The 25,544-nt window shown below is 36.3% G+C and overlaps 1 protein-coding gene across 1 annotated transcript; it reads right to left on the bottom strand.

The window, feature by feature from the left end:
- Window positions 1-9,086: 9,086 nt before the first annotated feature.
- On the bottom strand, window positions 9,087-25,123 carry LOC129231369 (facilitated trehalose transporter Tret1-2 homolog). The gene is made up of 2 exons (XM_054865665.1): window positions 24,679-25,123; window positions 9,087-10,264 (listed from the first exon to the last, which is right to left on the bottom strand). Exons 1-2 carry the CDS (start codon window positions 25,103-25,105, stop codon window positions 9,120-9,122), a joined length of 1,572 nt encoding a protein of 523 aa, XP_054721640.1. The 5' UTR covers window positions 25,106-25,123; the 3' UTR covers window positions 9,087-9,119.
- Between the last annotated feature and the right edge of the window lie 421 nt (window positions 25,124-25,544).

The following is a 25,544-nucleotide window of genomic DNA, read 5'->3' as shown; positions in this document are numbered from 1 at the left end:
CTTCACATTTTTTTCTTAAAAATGCTCCATACTAAAAAAAAAAAAAAACTCTTGACACGCGTTAAACTTTAAGCGGTTAGCACTAAAAACTTATCTTTGTTAATCTCTGGAAATCATGCGTAGTTAATTTAATTATAACCATTTAAGTATTGCTGTTTTCCTAACTAATTTACGTTCCACAGCATCTAAGTTGCTCATGATGCAATCCTGTCTTTTCTTACTTAGCCCCGATCATCTGTTATCGGCATAGACGATAACGATAAAAATACTGCAGAGTAGTTGAGGCAAACCTAATAGTAGCATTGTGAAGGCTAAGCAGATCCTAATTACTGCATCACCTCGCTTCCAAGTTAGGTTTACCCCTACTATGGAGCAATAGCACTGAAGAAAGGAAGATTTTGATAATTCACATAGGGTTACTATAAATCAGCAGGGTTACTAAAATAAAATTATTTACGCCAAAAATGAGGCGACAGCGCCAGATTCCTCATTATCGAAGTATCCCTTGAAGAAATTTAATGCTTGCTTCAGAGAAGCCTTCATTCAAAATTATCATTACAATTACTATTAATATTACTGTTATATGGCACCAAACTTTTATAACAATGAGTTTCATACTGTCGCGTAGATGAAGATAGCGAAGACAATGTGAAAGCCAAATGAAGCGAATACTCGTTAGTCTCAACTCGAGATCTTTATTCAGAACCAGGAATGAACGTTACGTCTCCTTATATACAACTTGAGAAAGTGCTGGAACTTTCCCGACTTGGAAAGATACAGAAATTAATAGAACATTCGAGAAAATACGGGAAACAGTAGAAACGAAAATTTAGTAAAATTCACTTTGTCCTAGTCGGGATTTGAACCCGGATCGCTCGTGTGGGAGGCGAGAATTTTACCACTGAGCCACCGTTTTCCACGGATGAATAGGGCGAACTTCGCTACAATATCATTTTAATCATTTAATAGGGAAATTGCATGAAATTTTTTGTTTTTTGCCCATAACTTTTTTTCTAAAGAACAAATATGGTCAAACAAAGTAATGGGACCTAAGTTGAGCCATCCCCTATCCATTAAAAAAAGAATCATCAATATCGGATCACTAGGTGAGACGCTATGAGTGGACAAACAAAAAAAAAAAAACATACATACGGTATGAACTGATAACCGCCTCCTTTTTGAAGTCGGTTAAAAAGATAAAGTAATATCCATCAATCTCATCCTGGCACTCAAAATATGCACTATTTGAACCCTGCAACAAGTTCTGTTATTGAATATAGTGAGTACTCCAACAAATTGAAGGATTTTCACTTCAAAGTCAACAGACTGACAGTTATAAATAAAGTTAAAAATGAAGATAAAGCTGAATCAAAAGCATTAAGTCGTGAGAATATGCCAAGGGATTCATTAACGTTTGGACAAGTTTTATCAGTTGAATGGAAGGGAAAGAAATTAACAAAGAGCAATGTTGGACAGGTACTTCATATAGAAGGTGAAGACATAGAAATATCTTATTTGAGAATGCATAATAATGTCGGAATAATCTTTGTACTCCCTGAGAGAGAAGATAAATGTTCTATGGGTCTTGATAAAATTATTGAGTATTTTCAGAATTCAGAATTGTAACAGATGACTCAGGCATTCGATAGCATCGTTTCAGACTGCTGTATTAGCTGAATATGTTTGTAAATTGAAATTTACCAAGTTTAATCGCTTTCGACTTCTTGTCCTTCCGTTACCCTCAACAAATACATAATTTCTCTAATTAAAATATTTTTTTTAACTAGAGCTGAAATTGTAATGATTGAACACTCTAGTATGTGCCCTAATTTTTGTAGAATTTTCCCTTTTACAGTTTGGCTGAACATTTGGGGAGAACATGATAGCGTGAAAATCATATTCCAAAAATGTCCTTCCGTTACCGTTTTTTAAATTTGAATTAAAAAAAAAAAAAGTTACTAACAAAATATTCCTGGCTTTGGCTTTTTCAGCAACTTACCATGATCTGTATCAAAGTCTATGCATCAGTTTTTCAATAAATATGTATTTTGATGGCCTCACGAACAAAAATACATCGATTATTTTGTACAAACTGTCCTTCTGTTACCGCTGGAATCCACAATATGCGATTTTATAACAAGTGCATCAATACAATGTTCCAAACTGCTCATCGTTCAAAAGAACGTTCGTTCATTTTTTAAGTGAACGAACGGATCCGTTCATTTTAGGGATTCGTTCTTTTTGACCCGTTCGTTCATGAACGACACATCTCTAGTTTAAACCGTACTTTCATCAATTCGTACAACATGGATTCCCTATTTGTCTGGATTAATGAGATTCTACTGTATTTTTTCTGATGTCGTTCTCACAAAACTTTTTTTTCGCGATGTTTGCTTTCTCGCATTAATCGAGTTTCTAATAATGGCCGATATGTTTCAGCGTTTCAATTTCAAGTAAGTAAATGTTATGAACTCCAAAAAAGTAAACAACTGTTTGTGAGCGAAAGAAATTTTTTAACAAAGATGATTAATAGTAAAAACAAAATTTGTGGGAAAAATCGAAAGTTTATCATAGACTTGAGAGATTAGACGCAATGAAAGTTTATCAATGTTGAAAAACTAATCTATCCCGTAAGTAAGACAGCTACAACCTGATAAAGCTATAACCTGTCAGATTTTACGTATATTTTGAATAAATGTTTACCGTAATTCATGAGGCACACCTATCAGTTGGCAATGATGGCAGAAATAATGTCAAACGAGCCCTAAAGAAGGTACAAAATTAATACTGCCGAAGCAGCTTTTGTTTTTTAGTATATTTCACGCTATAGATTTTGTGTATAAAGTGTGTTTCAGAAAATTTCGAATGAAAATAAAGTAAAAGAGTGTTACTTTCATTTATTTATTTTGAGATATTGTTGGGTAAGTTTTAACAGCCATCACGACGTTCTTCAAATTCTTAACTACGCATTTTCAATGATTAAAAAAAAAAAACATACCAAATGTGGTTTTCCTACTAATTCATGCCTTTATACGCTGTTTTATATTTTTTTTTATTTTTCAGGCAAAGAAGTATTTCTTAATCTTTTATATGCAATAATAAATAAATGATTTGTGAAAAATTTCTTGTAATCACCAATCACTCTCGAAGCACTGGCCGTCACATAGACATAGTAGACATAGTTTCGTACATCGTACGCCCATTTTAATACATTTACAAGATGTGCATCGCTTGCGGCAGATACAGGAGGTAAGTTGCATAGAGTGTTTTGAGAGCTCTGGAATTGTTGTCCACACAGGTTGGCATGAACCTTCTGAAGTTTCCCAGTTGGTTGGCGCAGGTTTTGTATAGTGAGAATTGAGACTGTTGTTCCAAATTCTTGCTTGGAGGGTAGTTCATTTGATACGTTATATCAAAGCATCTGCAGTGGGGGGAGTAATATTTTCATTTGCTGTATTGTTTCTTGTAAACAAAACACGTCTGCAGTCATTGATATTCTGAAGACTTGATGTTTGATCGTAGAGATAGATATTATTTTATTACTCAATAATAAGCTGGAAAAAAAGTTAAAGAACCGATATCGTATTCAACAGATATGTTAGTAATAGTTTGAAGGCCGGTACCGGAGACAGTAGAGGAAGTGGCATTAATATTAAAGTCTCAGACGCAACTGCATTTCCAAAACAAATTAAACCATTCCCATGTGTCAATGAAAACAAAACACAATTGTTCCAGTTGCTAGCAAAGAAAATGGTGCTAGACCAGTATCCGGGAAAACTTGTTGTCTGTATTTATGATAAGTCCTGACGTCAACAACTATTGATGTTTCAAGCATTTCTCCCGCCTCACACGAAGAAGCAGATGACCGTCTACTTTTCCATGTTCAGCATGCAGTAGAGTGTGGACATACTCGCGTCCTAATACGAACGGTGAACTCAAATGTGGTGGTTATTTCAATATCACTGTTCTCACAAATACAAGGTATTGGTGAACTATGGACAGTGTATGGTTTGGAAAAATACAGAAAACTCATTAAAATTCACGAGATTTGTGTTACACTCTCACCGGAGATTTGCAGAAATTTGTGGGCTTTTCATTCTGTAACTGGTTGTGTCACAGTTTCCCCATTTTGTGGTATTGAAAAGAAGATTACTTGGAAGGTCTGGATGCCATTTCACAAAATTGATTGCGTATGGCATCGACATTCAACATGCACTTCTGATATTGTTGATGAATACCATGATCTGTTGCAGAGTTTTGTTATTCTACTCTACTATAAAACACCAAGTCTTCAGAATATCGATGACTGCAAACGAGTTTCATTTACAAGAAACAATAGAGAAATTGAAAATATTTCTTCCACTTCAGATGCTTTGATACAACATATCAAACGAGCTGCCCTCCAAGCAATTTGGAACAACAGTCTCGATTCTCATTATACAATACCTTCGCCAATCAACTGGGCATGAATTGGGCTAACTTCAGAAGGTTCATACCAACCTGTGTGGACAACAATTCCAGAGATCTCAAAACACTCTTTACAACTTACTTCCTGTGTCTGCCGTAAGCGATGCATACAATGTACGAAACTCTGTGTATGTGAAGGCCAGTGTTCCGAAAGCGATTGGTGATTACAAGAAAATTTTCACACATCATTCAGTTATTATTGTATATAAAATTAAACAAATACTTCTCTGCTTGAAAAATAAAAGAATATAAAACAGCGTATGAGCGCATGAATTAGTAGGAAAACCATATAAAGATGTTTCAGGGTTACAAGGAACTCTTTTTTCATCCTATCCGACAAAATTTTTGTCCTATGTCTTTTCTTCCACAGGCTTACATCATTATGCCTGCTCCACACTCTCCCTGAAAAGCACGAGAGGTTTTTTTTGCCGAGAGATCTGTGACGTCATGGCGAGGGAAGCGTTGAACGAGAGAGCCGTTCACACTCTCGGGCGAGGTGTTTGCGCACGCAGAAGCCGGTGATGTCACGAGCATTCGCGCGCGTTTCAACTGTCAATCCGCTTGTTTGTTTACAAAATGGACCACGAAGTAGATGCAGATTTTGCGATGTGCCTGTATTCTTTTTACATACAACTACCTACACATTTACAACACCAAGAAGGCAAAAAAGAAGTCGAGGAAGAAGAGATGGTGGTTGACAAATATGTTTATCCGCTATTTTTATGAAACTGTTTTATGACAACAAATGTGAATTAAAAAATTAAGATTACAACCAAAAATGGCCACAATATTATACAATTTAGTTATAAAAATAAAATATAAAGATCTGTACTCATGATTTTCATAGCATTGAATTACACTGTGCGGCAAAAAAAAAAAAAAAAAAAAAAAAACCTTCGAAATGCTTCTGACATTTTGTCGGCTGATTCTTATGTAAAATGCCTCCCTGAATCCGAATATGACCTCCGTTTTCCTCCTATACGTCCCGTATTTTTTTTTTTTTGGAAGTGAAAGGAGCTTTATATTAACTGCTAATAATAGTTTTGATGGGCAAGAGAAGTTCACAGTTCAAGATTATGGACACCGATCGCAAAAAGGGGGACTTGGGGTGTATACCCCCCCCCCCCCAATATTAGAAAAATAACGAAAAACGATCTTTTTATTCTGCTTTTTTAAAAAAGATGTTTGTAAAAAAAATTTCGGTGCAGAATGAGAGTTATAAGACTCTTCTATGAATGACTCCTATATCCAAAAAAATTTTCGCGATGTAAAAGAAATTTAAAAAAAAAAAGTGTCTTGTGCATGTGGCACGTTGCATACGATTGAATCGCAGGTTTTCTTTCGAAAAGACATTCTTCTGGCTGATTCTAAGGTAAAATGACCCCTTGTTTCCAAATACGACCACTTTCCCCCCATCTCGCCCCCCTTTTTAGAACTTCCCATACCCCTCCTCTAATTCAGAGCCATTTTTTTTTTAATTTGGAAGGGGAAAAGAGCATTATATTAACTATAAACATTAACCGTAAGAGATGTCCAAAGCTCAAAATCTTGTGCATATGTGGCAAAAAGGAAAACATGGGGGCACTCCTCCCCCCCCCCCAAAACACACTGCGCAGCAAAAAAAAATTTTCAAATGATTCTGAGGCTATTCCGCCTGATTCTTCTGCTAATTGACCCCCTGAATCCAAATATGATCTCCGTTTTCCTCCTACACGTACAGATTTTTGTAGAAAATCCCCCCTTTTTGAATTTGGGGGGGGGGAGCAAGTTTTATTTGTTGCTACATATGCACAAAATTTTGAGCTTTGCACATCTCTAGTCATTCAGGGTAATGTTTACGGTTATTGTAATGCTCTTTTCCCACTCCAAGTTTTAAAAAAATGGCTCTGATTTAAAGAAGGGGTGGGGGAAAATCTAAAAGGGGGGCGAGATGGGGGAAAGGTGGTCGTATTTGGAAACAAGGAGTCATTTTACATAAGAAGCAGCCAGAAGAAATGCGATTCCATGCATCAAACCTTTTACTTATTTTTATGATCCGTGTGCTTTGCGTTCCAAATTATAGGCTCTGTTTGAAAATTTTCCAAAAATTTCAACTCCAAAGAGTTGTTCCAAACCTAATTATTAGACATGGCGAACTGCGATTTGCTTTCTGAAAACCAAAACAAAGCAAATTCCGCGCGACGGACAGATGGCGCTGCAGTAGCCTCTCGCGCTCCTTTGACTCGGGAACAATTTACCGACATTTACTGGAGGCAACGCGAGACATTCGCGAGAGATACCAAGAGGCGCCGAGTTCCCCATCCACACTCTACCCCTTGTCTTGTCTTGTGCTCTCGTTGGAGAGTGTAGAGCCGGCGTTAGCGTTGAAAAGCATTCCTTGTAACCCCGAAACACACGTGTATAAAATTTTCCTGTTAATTTGTGCCTTGTACGTTATTTTAACTTCTTTTATTGTTGCATGTATCAGCAAGATGTTATTTTATGTGGATGTCTTACATTTCTGTTTTTGATAATGTATTGTTGATTCTGGATAATAGTGTACATTCTTTTGTTTCTTATTCTTGCACCAATAGTTTGAAACCAATCCTACAAATACCCCTAAAAAAGCTGGAATTTATTTACATATACAGCAAAAGTTACAATAATTACATTTGTTACTTAAGCATTATTGAAGTTACTCTATTACTTCTTGAAAACTATTAATTTCATTCCTGCCATATTGACTTTATGTGTTATGCTTTATCGTTTTGTAAACAGCAACTCTTTGTAATATAATAAAACTCATATGTACCATTCGAAAGGTCATTTTTTGATGAACAAAAAGTAAAATACTTTTCAGTTTAATCTACCGGATTCTAAGTTATCTTGCAAAATGTCTCAAAAAAAAAAAAAAAAAAAAAAAATCAGATTGTTTAAAAAGCTTTCAAGTATTTCTGTTCTTTTTTCAACATGAATGATAATGTCAAATATACCGTCAAAGAGCACGTTTTCTCCTGATTAAGAACCACTAATACTATATGTTAATATCAAAATACAAATCCGAGTCACAGAGAGAAATGTAGACTCGCATCGCTAAACTCGGCGGCCATATTAACGACGGCATCTACCGCCAGAGGGCTAGAAAAATTTGTGTCCCGGGCTTTTTGGACTCGTCTACCCGTGTACTATCTGAATCCAAAAGAGCGTATTGGTAGCCAGCTGTGAAATATTTTGGCGTAATTTTCAGCTACTTCTGCCCACTAGTATATTTAACTTTTATATGGGCTCAGGATCGCCAGATTGATCTTATTAAGAGATGTGGCCTTCTGGAAAATACCGATTGTGCACCACTGAACTATGATGTTGTACGTTAGGCTGATTCGCATAATTAGGACTTCTTCTTTTGCATGGCATTCAAAAGATTTTTTCCTTTCCCTTTAAATGTTTATTTATGAATAGAATAAAGTATAATCTGGTTTTGGTAAAAAGAAATTCGACTTTGGACGAGTTCATTTATCTGCGGTTTGAAATAGGAGAAAACTTTATATTGACACAACGTCAGCAATCGTTAAGATCAACTCAAACCGGCTCCTCTCGCCCCTATTTCAACAAATGAAATCATTAAACCTCAACCTATCGGAAGTCAACTTATCAGAGTCAGACTATAAATGGAAAATGTTCTTCAGAGCTAATGATAAAAATTCAAAGCAATAACTAACTTTAACAAAAAAAAAAGTCTCTAATGACTGTCTGCCTAGTTAAAAAAAAAGGGGGGGGGGTGTAATTATAGATTAAAAAAAGGCGTTTAGCAAACCAAGCTCCTGTTGCTCTCTGGCAGCCCATAAGTCAGGTGATCAGCGAGTGAACCATGCTCTTCTCCGATAGTAGTGTGAAACTCTGTTCACTGAGATTGTTAATACATTAAAATGACATTTATGCGTTTCAAAACAAAGTCTACAGTTTTAAAAGCTTTATAGTGCGGCTCTAGTAGCTTGGTACTTGACCTTGGACGATCTCATTCATGTTTAGGATGAAAAGGAAGGAATTTTTAGATTGGTACAACGCCAATGATCGTTATCACTACTTAAACCGACCCTATAATAATTTTCTTGCCCCTATAATTAAAGGGGGCATTTAAGCCTCAGTGGATCGGAGAAGTAGACTTATCAGAACCAGATTATACCGTAGTTGTTATCTGTTGCTTGAACAAAGCAATTCATGTCGATATTAAACTAAAATACAAACGACCTCTCGGTACATATTTTTTAAATATGGAAGATATATGTATATTACCAAAATTACCTGTGGTGAACTTTTCTTTCAAATATTCCTGTTACTCTAATGAACATTACTACACACAGTAGTTATTGTTTAATAAATTCATTCCGTGACTTTAAAGTGGTCCTTTGTTATCTCTTTATATCATAATTTTCATGATCAGTCGTTAACTAATAAGATTCAGTTTCATTTTTGACTCGGTATATTGTTTAAACAAAAAAACGCTTCGCATGTACTTCTTGCTTCTAAGGTTTTTCATATTTTTCGAAACACGCAGTACAACGCAAGCAAATGATTGTAAATGGAAAAATAGCATACGTATTCATCAGAATGTCTTTTTATTGATGTATGAGTTAAAAATGAAACTAGGTCCACCTTCAGATGCATAAATCATATCACTTATCGAAGAACTCTTTTATTTCTGATTCTTTCTTTCCTTTGGTTTCTGGGAGGAAGAATATAGCCAAGAAAAGGCTCGCAAAACATATAGATCCATAATAATAATACACTCCATATCCTTTTATACCCTTCTCCATCGCCTTGAATGATTTCGTGACGATAAAAGCAAAAGTCCAATTGAGAGCTGTCGCAACGCCGCTCACAACACTACGAAAACGAATTGGGGTCATTTCTGCTACCATCAACCACGGAGTTGGGCCGTAGCCAATTGAAAACGCTGCAACGAAGGACATAAGACACACTAATGGAACCCATCCAAAGGTGTTGAGAATACTTGCGTCCTTTGTCTTAGCAAAATCAAAGCCACCGAAACAGAATAAACTGATAGCCATCCATGCTCCCGAGAGAAGAAGCAACGGCTTTCTGCCCGCCTTGTCCATCAACAAGCTACTGACCAAGGTAGCTACCACCTGAACTACCGCAACAAGTATGGTGGCAACTGCTGGTTCTAAAGAACTACCAGAAGATTTGAATATTTGCGTCGTGTAAAACAATACTGCGTTAATGCCGCTGAACTGCTGGAAAAACATGAGCGCAATCGACAGCAAGAACGGCTTGTAGACAGTTGGAGCAGTGAACTCCTGATAATGCACGCCCCCGGATGGCTGTTGTCGAAGGTCTTCTTCGAGCGCGTGGCATTCTGCTTCGACGTCCAGCATGGGTCCTTGTAAAAACCTCATGGCTTCTTTAGCTTCTTTTTGCCGCTTTTGTCCGATGAGCCAACGCGGTGATTCGGGGACCAGCAGCATGAGAAATGTTGCAAAGAGACAGAGGCATGCACCACTCACCGCCGACCACTGCCAAGTCAGCGCAGAGCCTACTCCAGAGATGAGTAGGACTCCAAGGACGACGAATAATTGGAAAGATGCACCAAGCAAACCACGAACATCGGGCGTAGCAATTTCGACTAGATACATGGGCGTGGCAACGGATACTAGTCCCGTGCTGAAACCTGTCACAACTCTTCCTATGAAGATAAGTATGGTTGTGTTAGCATATGCAATCAGTACCCAACCAGTGACGTAAGGCACCACGTTCATGACCAGCGTACCCTTGCGACCCAAGCGGTTCGTTAAATAACCTGAAAGAACAAAAAAATACAGAATCATACATTTGTGGGACAAACAAATTTTTAAATGTTTTTAAATGTGTGTCGGTTAAAAAACATTTAAAAAATGTTTTTTAACCGACGATGTAAATACCTTCGTTATCAACAACCCTTTGCCGTGTAGTGAACAAATTTTCAACCCGAGATGAATAGAAATGAACTGGTTTTTGAACAAAATATCTGGAGATGGCATTTTGGAAATCGGAAATTTTTTTCAAATTTTTTCGTCACATATAGATCGGAATAAAGTGAAATCAAATGGTGCAATGCCAGGTAAGTAGTATGACGAGTGAAGCAGACCACCACAGCTCATTAATTTTTTAAGGGTTCACCTTGAGCAGTGTGGTCTTACATTATCATTTTTCATGAACACTCCTTCGCTGCGGGTTGGTCAGTCATCATAGATACGAATTCAGATATGGTGGAGCACCTAAAAAGGCTTCGACGAGTTGGTAATAGCCGAAACGAACTGCCGGAAAAGCTTGCCGCTTACAACGGTAGCTTTTAATATGGAGACTGTTTCTTCAGATCTAGTTCAATTGACTTATTTGGGTGCCGTTGACTCCGCTTATTTACTGTGCTTACTTCTATAATGTATATATAATAAACTAATTTAGATTAACGTTACGATTTTCTTTTGCTTTTATAGATAAAGGTGTACCTCTCACAAAAGTTATTTCAAAATAATAATAATAATAATAATAATAATAATAATAATAATAATAATAATAATAATAAATAAATTACAAATCCCCATTTTAATAAAGGAAACCTTTTAAAAAAGTAACATTGCCAAAAGTGATACCATTGCAAATCTTTCTCAACTGTTTAAATGGTTTCTTGCACTTTTTCTGAAGCAAAAACATTTTTATAAGTACTGTTTAAAAAATCTCAATTCCTTCTAATTAAAAGAAAAAAAAAATAAATATTTTTTCCGAAAGAAATTTGGTGCTGGCCGCCTTGTCTAGTGGTCAGAGCAGTTTGACTTCGATGGGGAGGTCCGGGCTCGAATCCTGGCTCGGGCCTGAATGTACTTTCTCTCTCCCGTCTTTGTCCATTCTTTGTGTGAATGTGTTGTTATGCTGTGAATGGTTTCCTTTCCTATAAACGGGTCCTTGTGGTATGTGTGTGCTGTGGAAGTCGAACTTCACACCAAATTACGGTAGAGTTGGAAAAGTGAAGCAGCGCGCACCAAATTGCCTGCCCGGCAGGCACACGACAACAACAACAACAAAAAAAGATTATTGTGAGGCTCTGAGAAGTTGAGCTCCGACTCTGACAATGTTTACCTCTCTGTTTCGGAAAATAGGGAGGGGTAATTGGCACAAGTTCAGTTGAGAAAATTTCTTAGTAGTTTTTCAAAAATATTCCAACTAGAATCCTAGTCAATAACACGTCTGTTTTTCACTTAACTCCCCTAAAACAGGTAAACTAGTCAAGGTCACAGCTCAGCTAACCAGAGCTACACTATAGTGTTATGTGCAAGTTTTATGTGCAGGAGATACAACATAGGGAGGGGTAATTGGCACTAGTTCAGTTGAGAAAATTTCTTAGTAGTTTTTCAAAAATATTCCAACTAGAATCCTAGTCAATAACACGTCTATTTTTCACTTAACTCCCCTAAAACAGGTAAACATAGTCAAGGTCACAGCTCAGCTAACCAGAGCTACACTATAGTGTTATGTGCAAGTTTTATGTGCAGGAGATACAACCGAATTAACAAAACTACTATTGTTGCAGAGTCGGAGTGAAAATGACCGACAAAAACTCCGGAATTTTAAAGCCTCTGACTCCATCTCCTTTACCCCTAAATCAGTCCGACTTTGACTCCACGACTACTCAGCAATCTAGCAATGAAGCCACGCTACAGGTAAAGGTACCTGTACCATGAGAGGGAGAAAAACTAAATTCCTGCTCCCTTCCCCTTTATTTTGTATACCTGACTCCACGACTACTCAGCAATCTAGCAATGAAGCCACGCTACAGGTAAAGGTACCTGTACCATGAGAGGGAGAAAAACTAAATTCCTGCTCCCTTCCCCTTTATTTTGTATACCTGACTCCACGACTACTCAGCAATCTAGCAATGAAGCCACGCTACAGGTAAAGGTACCTGTACCATGAGAGGGAGAAAAACTAAATTCCTGCTCCCTTCCCCTTTATTTTGTATACCTGACTCCACGACTACTCAGCAATCTAGCAATGAAGCCACGCTACAGGTAAAGGTACCTGTACCATGAGAGGGAGAAAAACTAAATTCCTGCTCCCTTCCCCTTTATTTTGTATACCTGACTCCACGACTACTCAGCAATCTAGCAATGAAGCCACGCTACAGGTAAAGGAATCTGTACCATGAGAGGGAGAAAAACTAAATTCCTGCTCCCTTCCCCTTTATTTTGTATACCTGACTCCACGACTACTCAGCAATCTAGCAATGAAGCCACGCTACAGGTAAAGGTACCTGTACCATGAGAGGGAGAAAAACTAAATTCCTGCTCCCTTCCCCTTTATTTTGTATACCATTCACTTATTTCACCAAATACTTAAAATCCAATACTTGAAATACTTGCTGTATTATTATTTCTGCATCATGATACTAAGTACATTTACATGAAACAAAGGAAACACTTTTTCAAGTAAATTAGTCTCATAAATCAAGTTCAATTCTTTTGCTTTTGATCGGTAAACTTTGATCTCGAAAAAATGGTTTTATATGTGGTGGTGCTCCCAGAATCGTTTTTCGAAAAGCTATCTTTTGTTCTTCTCATAAATCAAGTTCAATTCTTTTGCTTTTGATCGGTAAACTTTGATCTCGAAAAAATGGTTTTATATGTAGTGGTGCTCCCAGAATCGTTTTTCGAAAAGCTATCTTTTGTTCTTCTCATAATTCAAGTTCAATTCTTTTGCTTTTGATCGGTAAACTTTGATCTCGAAAAAATGGTTTTATATGTAGTGGTGCTCCCAGAATCGTTTTTCGAAAAGCTATCTTTTGTTCTGCAGGTCGGAATTGAATGAAAGTTTGTACCATGGTTTCTTTTTGGCACAAAAAATCATTTTTATGTGATAAAAAAATGGGAATCCCATTCAAAAATCCAGACTTTGTGGTTATTTTACTTTGTGTTTGGTTCCTTGGCTAAACTCCATCTAAGCAGTTCTGAAGAAGACTTTCCATCCAAGTTATTATGTTAAGTTATTGTACTTCATATTATGATACATAATTGTTACTTATATTCAATGTTTTAAATATGTAAACCTTAAGTTTAAAACTTCGAGAATAAAATTTAAAGATATAGTAAAGCACCTTTTATGCGTCTTTCAATGAGCTGACCTGAAAGAACGCATTAATGAAAAAGACGTACAGCGGAAGCATTAACAAACAACGCAGATTTTTAAGGGTTTAACCCTACTAATACAAACTTACGGATATTAGTTTCAATGCTTTAGAAAGTATTTTAGTTACTATGTAGTATAGTTTCTCTGCAACAATCTATGCTGATTTATGTATATGTATTAATGTATTTATATCATTTTTATTCGGTGTCTGTACATTGTACATGGCAAGTGTTTCACAAAAACAAAAAGTAATCGTCCTACGTGTTGATTTCATTTGCCTACCGACTTGGGCATTATGAATTGAATTACATTCATTAAACGTTTTGATAAACAAAATAAGCTTTCCTACCCTTAATTTTGCAGCCCACGATTGAGAAGATTATTTCCTCAGTAAAAACCAAGAAAAGACTAAGAAGCAGAATTTTTTCGACTTTTGGGAAAGGGAAAACGATGCATGTAACCTTTCTTTTGTGACACATAAAAGATGCATTTTTGCTTAAAAAGAAAAAGGAATGAATCGGGGCTTTATGAAAACGGCAATTATGAATACGGTATGAACTGATAACCGCCTCCTTTTTGAAGTCGGTTACAAATGAGACACCAGTGCAAATGGATTGAGCAATTTACTCTTGAAGTATGTTTTGGTTAACATTGTTTTCTCAAAAATTACTGACAATTACATTGTGCAAACCAAATATATATTTTTTGACATACATCGACACATATTTAGTATAAATAAGAAAGTAACTATTACTTTATTATAAGTAGGTAAGATTAGAAAGTAACTATTACTACTAACTATTACTACTAACTAACCTACTACTTAGTAAGGTAAGAAAAGAAAGTAACTATTACTTTATTATACTTAGTTTTAAAGATTTTAATTTTCTATTGATGTGTAATGTATATGTCTAATAGAGTAAATACCAACTAGTTCAAATCATTTTGAAAACGATAAGAGCTTACGTTGATAATGAAATACTTTGTGGGGATTTGTGTGATCTTTTTTTTTTTTTTTTTTAATGAAAAGAATGATAAAATGTAGGGGAATGTGGGGCAAAGTGAAATATTTAAGATAACTTACTTTTTCAAAAATGAACAAAATAGAAATTTGTTTTGAAAACTACGGTACATAAAGAAAGAACTTTATATTTTTAAATAAAACTTCGATTGAAACTTCATTTTTTATTTTTGGCAGTAAATTTTTACCTAAAAAAAAGGTAGGAATTTTTCACCTTATTTTCATGGGGCAAAGTGAAAAGTAAAACATTTTCCTATCGAAGTATCTTCGATTCGTATAATCGAGACATTTTTGATCAAATCAATGACTGAATAAACGAATGAATAAATAAATGAAAAGTAACTAAATAAAATAATTAATTTATAGCTGAGAAAAAATAAATGAGTGAATAAAATAGTGAATGAATAAGAAATCAGGTGAATGAATAAATAAATTAGGGATTATTGAATGAAGGAATGTTAATGAAATAATTAATAAATGAATACGTAAGTGATTTGATGGAGGACTGAATAAGTAAAGGAAATGAGCTGTTTCACTTTGCCCCAATTATTTAAAATGTAAATCAGCTTAATATACACTGCTCGACATTGAAAATGCAACACCAAGAAGGAGTGTTCAGAAATTTATGCAAATTTTACAGTAAACGTGTATCACTGAGTTATGTAAATGATGTGAAATGCGCAGCTCACCGACGCATGTGAAGTAAGATATAAGGGAATGAACTTGCAGAATGGACGATATTCGTTTCGTTATTTCTGACTGGAGAATCATCGAAGAAATTTTGTTTTTGTTGTGGAGGATACGTGTAACACGAGAGAATGCCAGGCCGCCGTCAACGAAGGCACTTCCAGCAGATAGACGATTTTACGAGGGGTATGGTGATCGGACTGAGAAGGGGAGGTTGGTCCGTACGTCAAATCGCAGCTGATACCCACATGGATGCGAGCACGGTGCATCGGCCGTGCCGAAGATGGTTGGAACAACGAAATGTGGCAAGATGAGGGGTGCAGGGGAGCCAGAGTGACGTCAGAACGCGTGGATCGACGCATCCACCGACAAGCTGTAGCATACCCACAAGTCACTTGTTCCTCGATTCTGCGGCTGGTGCAAGATATCCTGAATGTTCCCGTGTCAACCAGAACCATTTCCCGCTGCTTGGTCGCACGTGGTCTGCAATCACGGCGTCCGCTAAGAAGACTGCCATTGACCCCACAACATAGACAGCAGCATTTAGTATGGTGCCGGACTAGAGCGACATGAATGACAGAATGGCGAAATGTCGTGTTCTCAGATGAATCCCGCTTCTGTTTATCCAGTGATAGTCGCCGCATACGTGTGTGGTGTCGACGTGGAGGCAGATCTAATCCGGCAGTAACTGTGGAACGTCCCACTGCACGACAACGTGGCATAATGGTTTGGGGCGCAATTGCGTACCATTCCATATCACCTCTAGTTCGTATTCAGGGCACTATGACGGTCCAACGACACTTGGATAATGTGCTGCTGCCGGTGGCAATCCCTTACCTTCAAGGGCTACCTAATGCAGTTTTTCAGCAGGATAACGCCCGACCACACAAGTGCTCGCATCTGCCAACATGTTCTCCAAGGCACACAGATGCTTCCCTGGCCACCATACTCTCCTGACCTGTCACCAATCGAATATGTGTGGGATGTGATTGGGCGCCGTTTGCAGACTCTGTCCCTGCCTCGTCCAGAAGATGAACTGTGGCAAATGGTTGAAAGGGAATGGAGAGCCATCCCTCTGGACACCATCCGCACCCTTATTGGCTCTATGCCTAGACGTGATTCTTCGTGTATCGCTGTCCCCGGTGGTCCTACATCCTACTGAGCCGACGCCGTTCTCGCTCTGTATTCTGCCTATCATTTTGAAATCAAGATCATTTATTATTCCTTGCTGTCTCCGTCATTTTTTCAAATTTCATCACTTTCTGACCACTCCTTCTTTGGTGTTGCATTTTCAATGTCGAGCAGTGTATTTCAAATAAATACTGCACCGAATACGAATAGATCTTAATTATTACTTAAAATGTTAATAACAAGAAAATTATCATTTAATTATTACAAAAATATTTTTTTACTGACAACAAAATATTACAATATCAGTACCCATTTTTTAAAAACTGCTTGTAATATCATACTTTGATTTTCTGAGGTAACTTTTTCCAGACTGGAATCGACGACATGTGTTACTACATAGTTAAAATGTTACCAGATAGGGAGAAAAAATATTTCCCCATTTCACTTTGTCCCACATTCCCCCAATAATAAAATATTATGATATATGTGACAGAGTAAATATTTCACCATTTTACTTTGCCTCACATTCCCCTAGTAATAAAATATTACGACATCAAACTGTATGCAGGGGCGCACCGATGGGATGTCACTGTAATTTCCCCAAAAAGCTCTTATTTGTCAGACGATTCGGGAAATTTGAAGACCTAACTGGAACATTGCAATTTTTAGAGCCCCGATTGTCCTTTTTAGGTTTACTTGCGTGTGCATACCCATATTTTATAATTAGGTAAAACTTGGAGTTATATTCTGCAATTTGAGAATGCCCAACAAAGATCAAAAGTTTTCTTCAATCATTTACTTATTCTCATCCTAACAGAGAAGAAACTAAAGAAACTTGGTTTCTTCAGCTTCCTGTGACTAATACTTAGTCACAAGCTCAAAATTATTCCTGTATGGTAAAAAAAAAAAATAAAAAAAAAAGAATAGTTTCTTGTAAACGAAAAACAAGTGTCGCAACATTTTTGCTTTAATCAAGTTGAGTTATTATTGTAAACAAAACTTGCTGATTTATTTTTGATTTTATGTTGCTTAAAACGTTCAACCAAGAATTCCGAGAAATATTGAGTTCGAATTCTCGCTCCAGTCGAACTCTTTGCCTCACGTTTTCGATTAGGCATATGCACGAAACCACATCCGAATCACCTATCTGGTATGAAATTCGTCACATCACTCATTCAAAAATGAAAGTGAATTTAATTCGTTGCGTACAAGAATCGAACTGATTGCTAAGAATTCCAAAACTGAAAGTGATGATTGTCCCTATTGATAACTGTCAGGTTTACAATTTGAGATCATATTGTTTATACCAAGCGCTATTTATAGTTATAGCTTGACTACGAAGAGAAGGCGGATGACCTCATTTTGTATCATTTGTAATAGGTAGAATCAACCAGAAAGCACCTAAAAGTGAGAGTCGTTTTCATTGATCCTATCTATCACAAAATAATTACAATCAATCTATTACAAACGATACAAATGATGTGTATGCATCAAGGTCAACCGCCTTCTCTTCGCGGTGAAGCTTTACTGTTGAGACATTTCGAGATTCAAATATGCACACTTATGCTGTTTTTTGGTAAGTGATTCTATCTTATAGAAAAATGAACTTTTCCCGCACTTGTTTTTGTGACTGCACCTAAGAAAATAATCACTAGGCGGGCGATTAAGTGCCTTTTTGGTTGATTCACCTAAAGATTTTTTTTATCAAATGTCCTTCCTTCTGTGCGAGGACCTAATTCGTTGCTGTTTTTTGACTTTGATGCTAGCAACCGTCTGATCTAAAGCTTGGTAAAAACCGTCTATAATGGCTAATGGCTGCAAAGTGTTAAAACTATTTCAAGGAATTTGCGCACGGTGGTTTGGTCGTTTTGTGATTTGTGGGTTCTTGGCACGAAAAGAAAAACAGGTCGTTTCTTAAGAAAACGTAATACTCTCGATTTTTTTCATATAGTCTTTCGAAAATAACGTAATGTAGTACAGTTACTAAAATCCTATATAATATACAGATGGGATGCCTAATAAAGTGATTTGAGATGCAATTACTTAAAATCTTTGTATAACCTAAGCATTTTTGAGTGGCCAATAACTGTTACAATAAGTTTGAAAATTAATGTAATTGGCCTCTTAGAGTTTTAACGTTAATTCTGCTTGGATTTCGCTAAATACCATCAATACCGCCAAACTGACGGTTTAGAATATCATTTTCCTCGCCAACTTAGTAATACTCCGCCAAGTTCGGAACTTAGCGAACATGGAGACCAAAACTTGGAGACTAAAAAATTGGCGACACATCACCAAGTTGATAAAAAAAATGTCGGCAAAAGTTTTGGCGATATACGAAGTGGCGGCTCGTGCCTTGAAAAAATGAGGGGGCCAGATCATGGGTATAATCGAACTCCCCCCCCCCCCTCTGGTTTAAATTTTTTTTAATTCTTTTAATACTTAAACTTTCTTAAAATAATTATAATAAATAAAATTAAATTCATTTTAAACACAGGACAAGCTGCAAAATACTAAAACTACTAAGTAAATAGCAAAAGAAATTAATCTCATGTTTATGTCCGTGGTTGCCGGCAGGGTGGCGCACTCCCCCCCCCCCCCCTGTTTTTCAAAAATAAAATTTAATAATTAATCAGCTAGGGAAAAGCTACAAAATACTTCACGAAAATTATTAATCTCACGTTTATATCCAGCAAGCTTTCCAGCGCTGCAGTACGTCTCCCTAGCAGCACCGGTAAAAGGGGCTGCAAGGGAGACTTTCACCCTCTGGCTTTTCAAAATAAATAAATAAATTTTTTAAAGCAATATTAATGTAGCATTTTTAATAGTAATAGTATTTTTAATCTTTTAATAACTAATTATATTGAGTGAGTAAAATTAATTTTATTTTAAGCAAGACCAAATTACTAAAGTGCAAAAATATTAAGATCAGAGAAATGTGTAAAAATTATAAATTAATCAATTTGACAAAGATAAAAATAAATATCAATATATTCGCTTTATAATAAATAAAATAAAAACAGATATACTAAATTTAAAAAAAACCAAAGATAAAGAAAAAAAATTATCTAACTCTTTTTTATTTTCTTCAAATTATTGATAACTTGTCACATTTTCTTTAAAGCTACATGAGCAGTAATTTAACTCAAGTAATAATTTCTGTGTAACTATGGGGCGATATTTTTTGAATTAAAAAAATACTCTTGTAACGATATATGCACATACGTACATACAACCCAACGCACAACAGTGGCGCAACTAGAAAATAATTCTTAAGGGGAGGGGGGAGGCACAATACGAAAAAAATCTCATCAATTTGATTTTGATTTGCTCATCAAACCTCTCAATTTGGAAATTTGTAGTTATAAAAACGCAATTTACACATCATTCTTTGGTGATGTCAGGGGAAAGAATGGTACAGCGGACTACGCGGAAATTTGTAGAGATTGAAGCTTTAAAACGGGGATATAGGCCATATTTATTGACGTTAGGGTAAGGAATGAAGCTCAGGGACTCTCCCCAATCGTTTTTTGTTTTTTGTTTTTCTTTTTTTGAAAAATAAATGGAAATCAATTCCGCCTCCCCTCCAATTGCTTGAAATTTCTGTTCCAAAAACGCAAGTGTAGACAAACTTTGAAGATGGGTTACGTGAAGGGGTTCTGGAGCTTTCCCCTGGAATGTTTTCCAAAATTGAAATCCTAAAAACTTAAGCACAATATTCTATGATAGTATGAGGACTATTCCCCAATCGAAAAAATAACGATTTCTTCTCTAAATTGTCATTATAGTACGCTAATTACTTGAAGATAAAGAGTCAAGAAAGGAGCAAACGGTCTAATCTTGTGCAAATGAAGGCTTCTTCCTTTACTGTATGTTGTTTATTTTACATAACCTGAATCGTGTGAGAAACATATTCAAGCTATGTAAAATAAACAACATACAGGCTGGGTAACGGTCTCGGCGAAGGAAAAAAAAAAGGAAAATAAATAAAGTTTTAAATTATTGTCTGAAAAAAGTGAGGGGGCCCGGGCCCCCTCTGGCCCCTCCCATGAGCCGCCACTGGATATACGTATATCGCCAAGTGGTCACCAGGGCTACGGATTCAGATCGTGAAGTCAGAGTGGGACTGATTTTAGGGTAACGGAGTCAGGAGTCAAAAGCTTTAAAATTGCAAGGGTCGGAGTTGGAATTGTCCATTTTCACTCCAACTCTGCTAGGATTGCGCGCAGTAAAAATCAGAGTCAGACAGATTTTGAGGTAAACTAGTGAGTCATTTTCCCTCCGACTCTTCAGCCTCGGTGGTCACCATGCATTCCTCTGTCTGCATTTTGACAGAGCCATAGGTAGCCTAATTGAATAGGGGACTCGGAATCGGAGGGTTCCGGATTCGGAGCCTGACTTCGCCAAATACCTGTCAAGGACTCTCGGTGTACGTCCTTGTGAAATCCGTGGAACCAAAAGTCCTGGTGTCGGTCATTAGCTAGGTATTACCGACTTTCCATCCCTTTCAGTACTATGCCGAAATTGATAAGGTCTAAGCTATCGAGCCACTTGCCACGTTTTGACAAGGCATTTAAACCCGATAAATCAATTAAATCTCTATTAAATTAGTAAGTTTTCTTGGGTGACAAAATCTGAATTGACATAAACGTCGATTCCGCAAAATCGCTTGTCAAGACCCCATTTGGGACATCGAAATACAACCGAAATTGGAAAGTGCACAATTAGACCCCGGAAAGGCCTTACACATGAAATTTCAACCATCTACGGCCTACCGTTTTGAGTTATGCGAAGTTCATACGTACATAAAGACGTCATACATGGGTCATTCTTCAAAAAGTAACTTTTCTGTCACACGCCTTTTACAGAAAAAACTTTAAGGAACAATTCATTTAACAATGCTTTTTAATTTTATCAAAAATATATCTGTTTAAATCTGGCAACAACTTTTAAATAATAATTTTTATTTGAGTATATTTTTGGTTCACAACATGTCAATTCTCACCTCCGTGGCATATCACACACCTTGTGTGACTGTTTATGTTGCTTACTAACTTGTTTAATTAAAAGTGTAAACTTATTTAATTATTATTCCTTCACAAGTGTCTCTAATGCTATTTATTTAAGTATATTTAATTTTTTATTATTGTGTTTTAAATTGTTTGAGTAGGATAGAGAGTCATGTCACACAATAAACTCTCACCTCCGTTACCTAAAACACAAAATGCATTCCTCATTAACACGTGGCAGTAATAACATCAAACTTTATTTTCCATGATACAAGGGAGCCCCCTTGTTTATTTTCAGACATAAAGAAGTTGTGTGAGATTTTAAATATCTTTTTATATTCTCCCTTTTTTTTCTTCACTACTCTATTATTTTATGTTTTTGAAACAAATTTTGGCTTCAACTGATGGGTACAAGCAGTCATATTGTGAAGAAAAAAACATTTTAAATAACAGTAGACATCTACTAATTTCAACTAAAAAATCTTCAATTAAAAAACGATTAGGGCAATTCCGGGAGCGATGGACCACCATGTGAGATGGACCAGTCAAAAATTTCGTTATTGCGCCTCTCTATAGATGAAACCACTATTTCAGTAAAGGTATATAAAGACATTTTGTATGACATTCTGCTGTTTGCTTCTCAAAAAACAAAATATGTTTTTAGCTAAAAATCATTGTTTCTTTCTGTAAGCCGGATATTTTTTTTTACATAATTATAATTACAAAATCTGAGATATTGTATTAAATGTAATTTAAATGTTTTGATTCTGTAATGCCTTGGTACATGTCGACTTCCTAATAACCTAAAATGGCGACGTGAAATCCACAGTGAAAGATTAGGGGGGATTGTACTTCTCACCCAGACACTCGGGAGGATGGACCACGTTAAAACGGGACAGATGGACCACGTCTATACAGGAGAGATTGACCTTGAATACAACCTTGAGTTTTTACTTCCTTTTACAAAAAAGGAAGTATTGTATTCGCGAAAAAATTTTCACTCAAAAATCGCCCTTAATTTCCATTTTGCTCACCCCCAAATGAATGTTGAGTTTTTTTTTTTCGATTCGACCACATGCGGAAAAGTGCCTAAGAATGTATAGACACGCGAAATATCCATTTTGACCATCACCGAGGTAATTACAACGACTTTTCTCGTGACGTCTGTATGTATGTGCGTATGTGTGTATGTGCGTATGTGCGTATGTGCGTATGTATCTCGCATAACTCAAAAATGGTATGTCCTAGAAAGTTGAAATTTGGTACATAGACTCGTAGTGGGGTCTAGTTGTGCACCTCCCCTTTTGGTTGCTTTCGGATGTTCCTAAGGGGGTCTTTTGCACCTTTTTGGGGGGAAATCATTGCTAATTTCGATGTAAACTCAAGTGGCGTTATAATTTGTCGGACACTTGGCGATATATCGCCAGTCTTTTGGTCGCCAAGTTTTGTCGCCAACTTGGCGACAAATTTGGCGGAGTTTTTTTTTTTTTTTTTTGGTTTCAATTTGGCCATTGTTGGTGATATTTAGAGAATAAATATTGAATCACATTAAAATAGCGAATAATGGGGAAATGACATAAAATTGGAGTAAAAGGAAGTCATGTGATGCACACATCAGCTCGTTTAAGTATTATTTTCATAGAACTGAATTGATAATACTGTAGGATAGTATTTTTCTGTTTTTCGAATATGTCCGATACTTATATTAGAAAAAGTTCGTAAATACACGGGGAATGGACTATAGCTAATTTGAAAAATGCTGTTAAAGTGGTTTAAGAAACGAATATGGGTGTTTAAAGATTTACTTAAGGTATATTATTATTTTGAAAAGCTCCTTTGTTTCTTCAATGTGGATGAAACTGTTTTATAGTTGGATAATAAGCCCGGAGAAATAGTGGTTATTAAAAAATCTAAAAGTATTCATTATATTTGGAGTAAAAGGAGACACAATTTCACTTTTAGCATTTTTTTGAACATTTTTTCCTCCTTATTGTAGTTTGAAAGGAAACAATTATTTAAAAGCTGAGTTGCTAGATGGAATGCCTCTTGGAGCACACATTAAAAAAATCGCCACAGACTGCTTACGTAAATTCTGATACATTTTAGGATTGGTTAAAAAAAATGTAATGAAAATAAACACTTATAAGTATAATAAATGTGCAATTATTTCATAATTTTACTGTGGGCCGTCCCTCCCTTTCAAATGGTCCATCTGACCCGGACTCTTCGGGTGAGATGGACAGTATAACAAAAATTTCAAAAAATCATAACAGGAATTCCTTTAAAGATATGAACATCTACATTAAAATTTTCGTAAGAAATATCATACACTATATGTATGTACAATGAAAAGTAAAATATATATAAATGAACAAATTTTAGAGAACGAAGAAAATGCGTGGTTCATCTCTTCCGGAATTAACCTACTATTTTCAGCGGATACCGAAAGTACGGGTATTTTACCGGAGCAATTACCGGTTTACGAAATAGAAAAGCTGCGTGAAATACCGGTATTCGGTGTTCCGGTATACAGGTACTGAGGGATTGCAAAACTGGACCTAAAACGCAATGCCCGTACTTGGTATTTTATAAAACGTGATACCTGGATACCACTATTGATTCCGGTGTAAGAAAATTTTCAAACAGGAAGAAAAACATTGATTGCTTCTCTGCCACGTTCAACAATTTTATAGGGAAAGGAATTATTATCTAATGACATTAGAAGCAAAAAATAAAAATTAAAATTACACATTTTAGTATTACAATAAAGGAGATAAAGGTAAAATATTATTGAGAAGAAGAGTTAACAGAGTAGCATATAAAAAACTTGATGTGTTTGTTGTCTATTGCTATATACGTATTGATGATAATGTCTTTTTGCATTCTTCTTGTGCTTTTGTTTCCGTTTATGCTCTATTAGTTCGTGTTTTGAAAGCTGAATTTTAGTATCAAATGATTAATTATTAGTATTGTCCCATCGATGAAAATAATACACGTTTAAACAACAGTAGATGCATTATAAATCTAAATTTTTAAAAAATATATTACTTGCACTCAATACCGAAAATACCGGTATTTTAACTTAGCTAATACCAGTTTTTTGAAATTGCACGAAGACTGGCATTTGGTTTTCCGACTTACCAGAATTGCAATCACTAGTCACTGCGAAGATAATCATTCGAAATTGTTTCATTCTCGTCAACTTACCGCCAGCGGTTCCTCCTAAGAGGGCTCCGACTGCTACTAGACTTGCAATCCATGAGACATCATCATCCGTTGGATCGATGCGGCTGTGTGGTTCCAGCATATCAACCGTTGCTGTTGCTGAATATGCCGCTGTATATCCCATGCAAACGGCAAAAAGTAAAGCTGTAAATGCTGCGATGTACATTTTCCTAAATCCTGTGCCTTTTTGTAGATCCTTTTCCGCGTCATCTTTAGAGGCGGGCTGAGAAACCAGTTCCTTGCTGCCCGGAAGTGGCCTTTTTATGTACTGGTCGTCATTCGATACATCGAGACTCACTACTTTACTCAATTCCAATTCAGAATCAACGAATGCTTCATTCACAAATTCTGTTACGGAGCTGGTGGAGCTGGTCGTCGAAACTCCTCTTGGTTTTGAGTTTTGTTCCATCTTTTTCTCAAAAAACTATCTAACATCTATCATTTTTTTTCTTCAATTTTTCGCTCTTCGTGATGTATTAAAAAGAGAGGTGTATCGGTTGTAAAATGCCCCATCGATAACTTGCTTGAAATATCTCTTTGATCTAACTTTATCTAAAATGGGTCGTAGAGGAGCTGATTGTGTGCTTTCATGTGAATGAAAGGAATTGTTTATTTCAAAACTATTGTCGAAAGAACAATGAGCTACGGTTTGACGGTAAAATATCCAACGGAATTATCTCAAATGTTTGCCTTATCTTGGTTCTTTTCTTTTATTAGATTAAAAAAGAAAAACAGTTAAAACGCCGGATGGTGAATCCTTGAAATGAATGAAAAACTAGAGCACATATAGCCAAGGCTGTGAAGTTGGAGGGAAAATGACTGACTCCGACTCCGGGAGTTTTGATCCT

Source organism: Uloborus diversus, chromosome 10 (genome assembly GCF_026930045.1).
Source record: "Uloborus diversus isolate 005 chromosome 10, Udiv.v.3.1, whole genome shotgun sequence".
NCBI classification, from domain to species: domain Eukaryota; kingdom Metazoa; phylum Arthropoda; class Arachnida; order Araneae; family Uloboridae; genus Uloborus; species Uloborus diversus.
This window is presented reverse-complemented; position numbering and strand designations above follow the sequence as displayed.

Coding starts and splice junctions, on each gene's coding strand:
- LOC129231369 (XM_054865665.1), bottom strand. CDS start 25,105: ATGGAACAAAACTCAAAACCAAGAGGAGTTTCGACGACCAGCTCCACC. Junction 10,265..24,678: donor CTTAGGAGGAACCGCTGGCG/GTAAGTTGACGA, acceptor TTGTTCTTTCAG/GTTATTTAACGAACCGCTTG.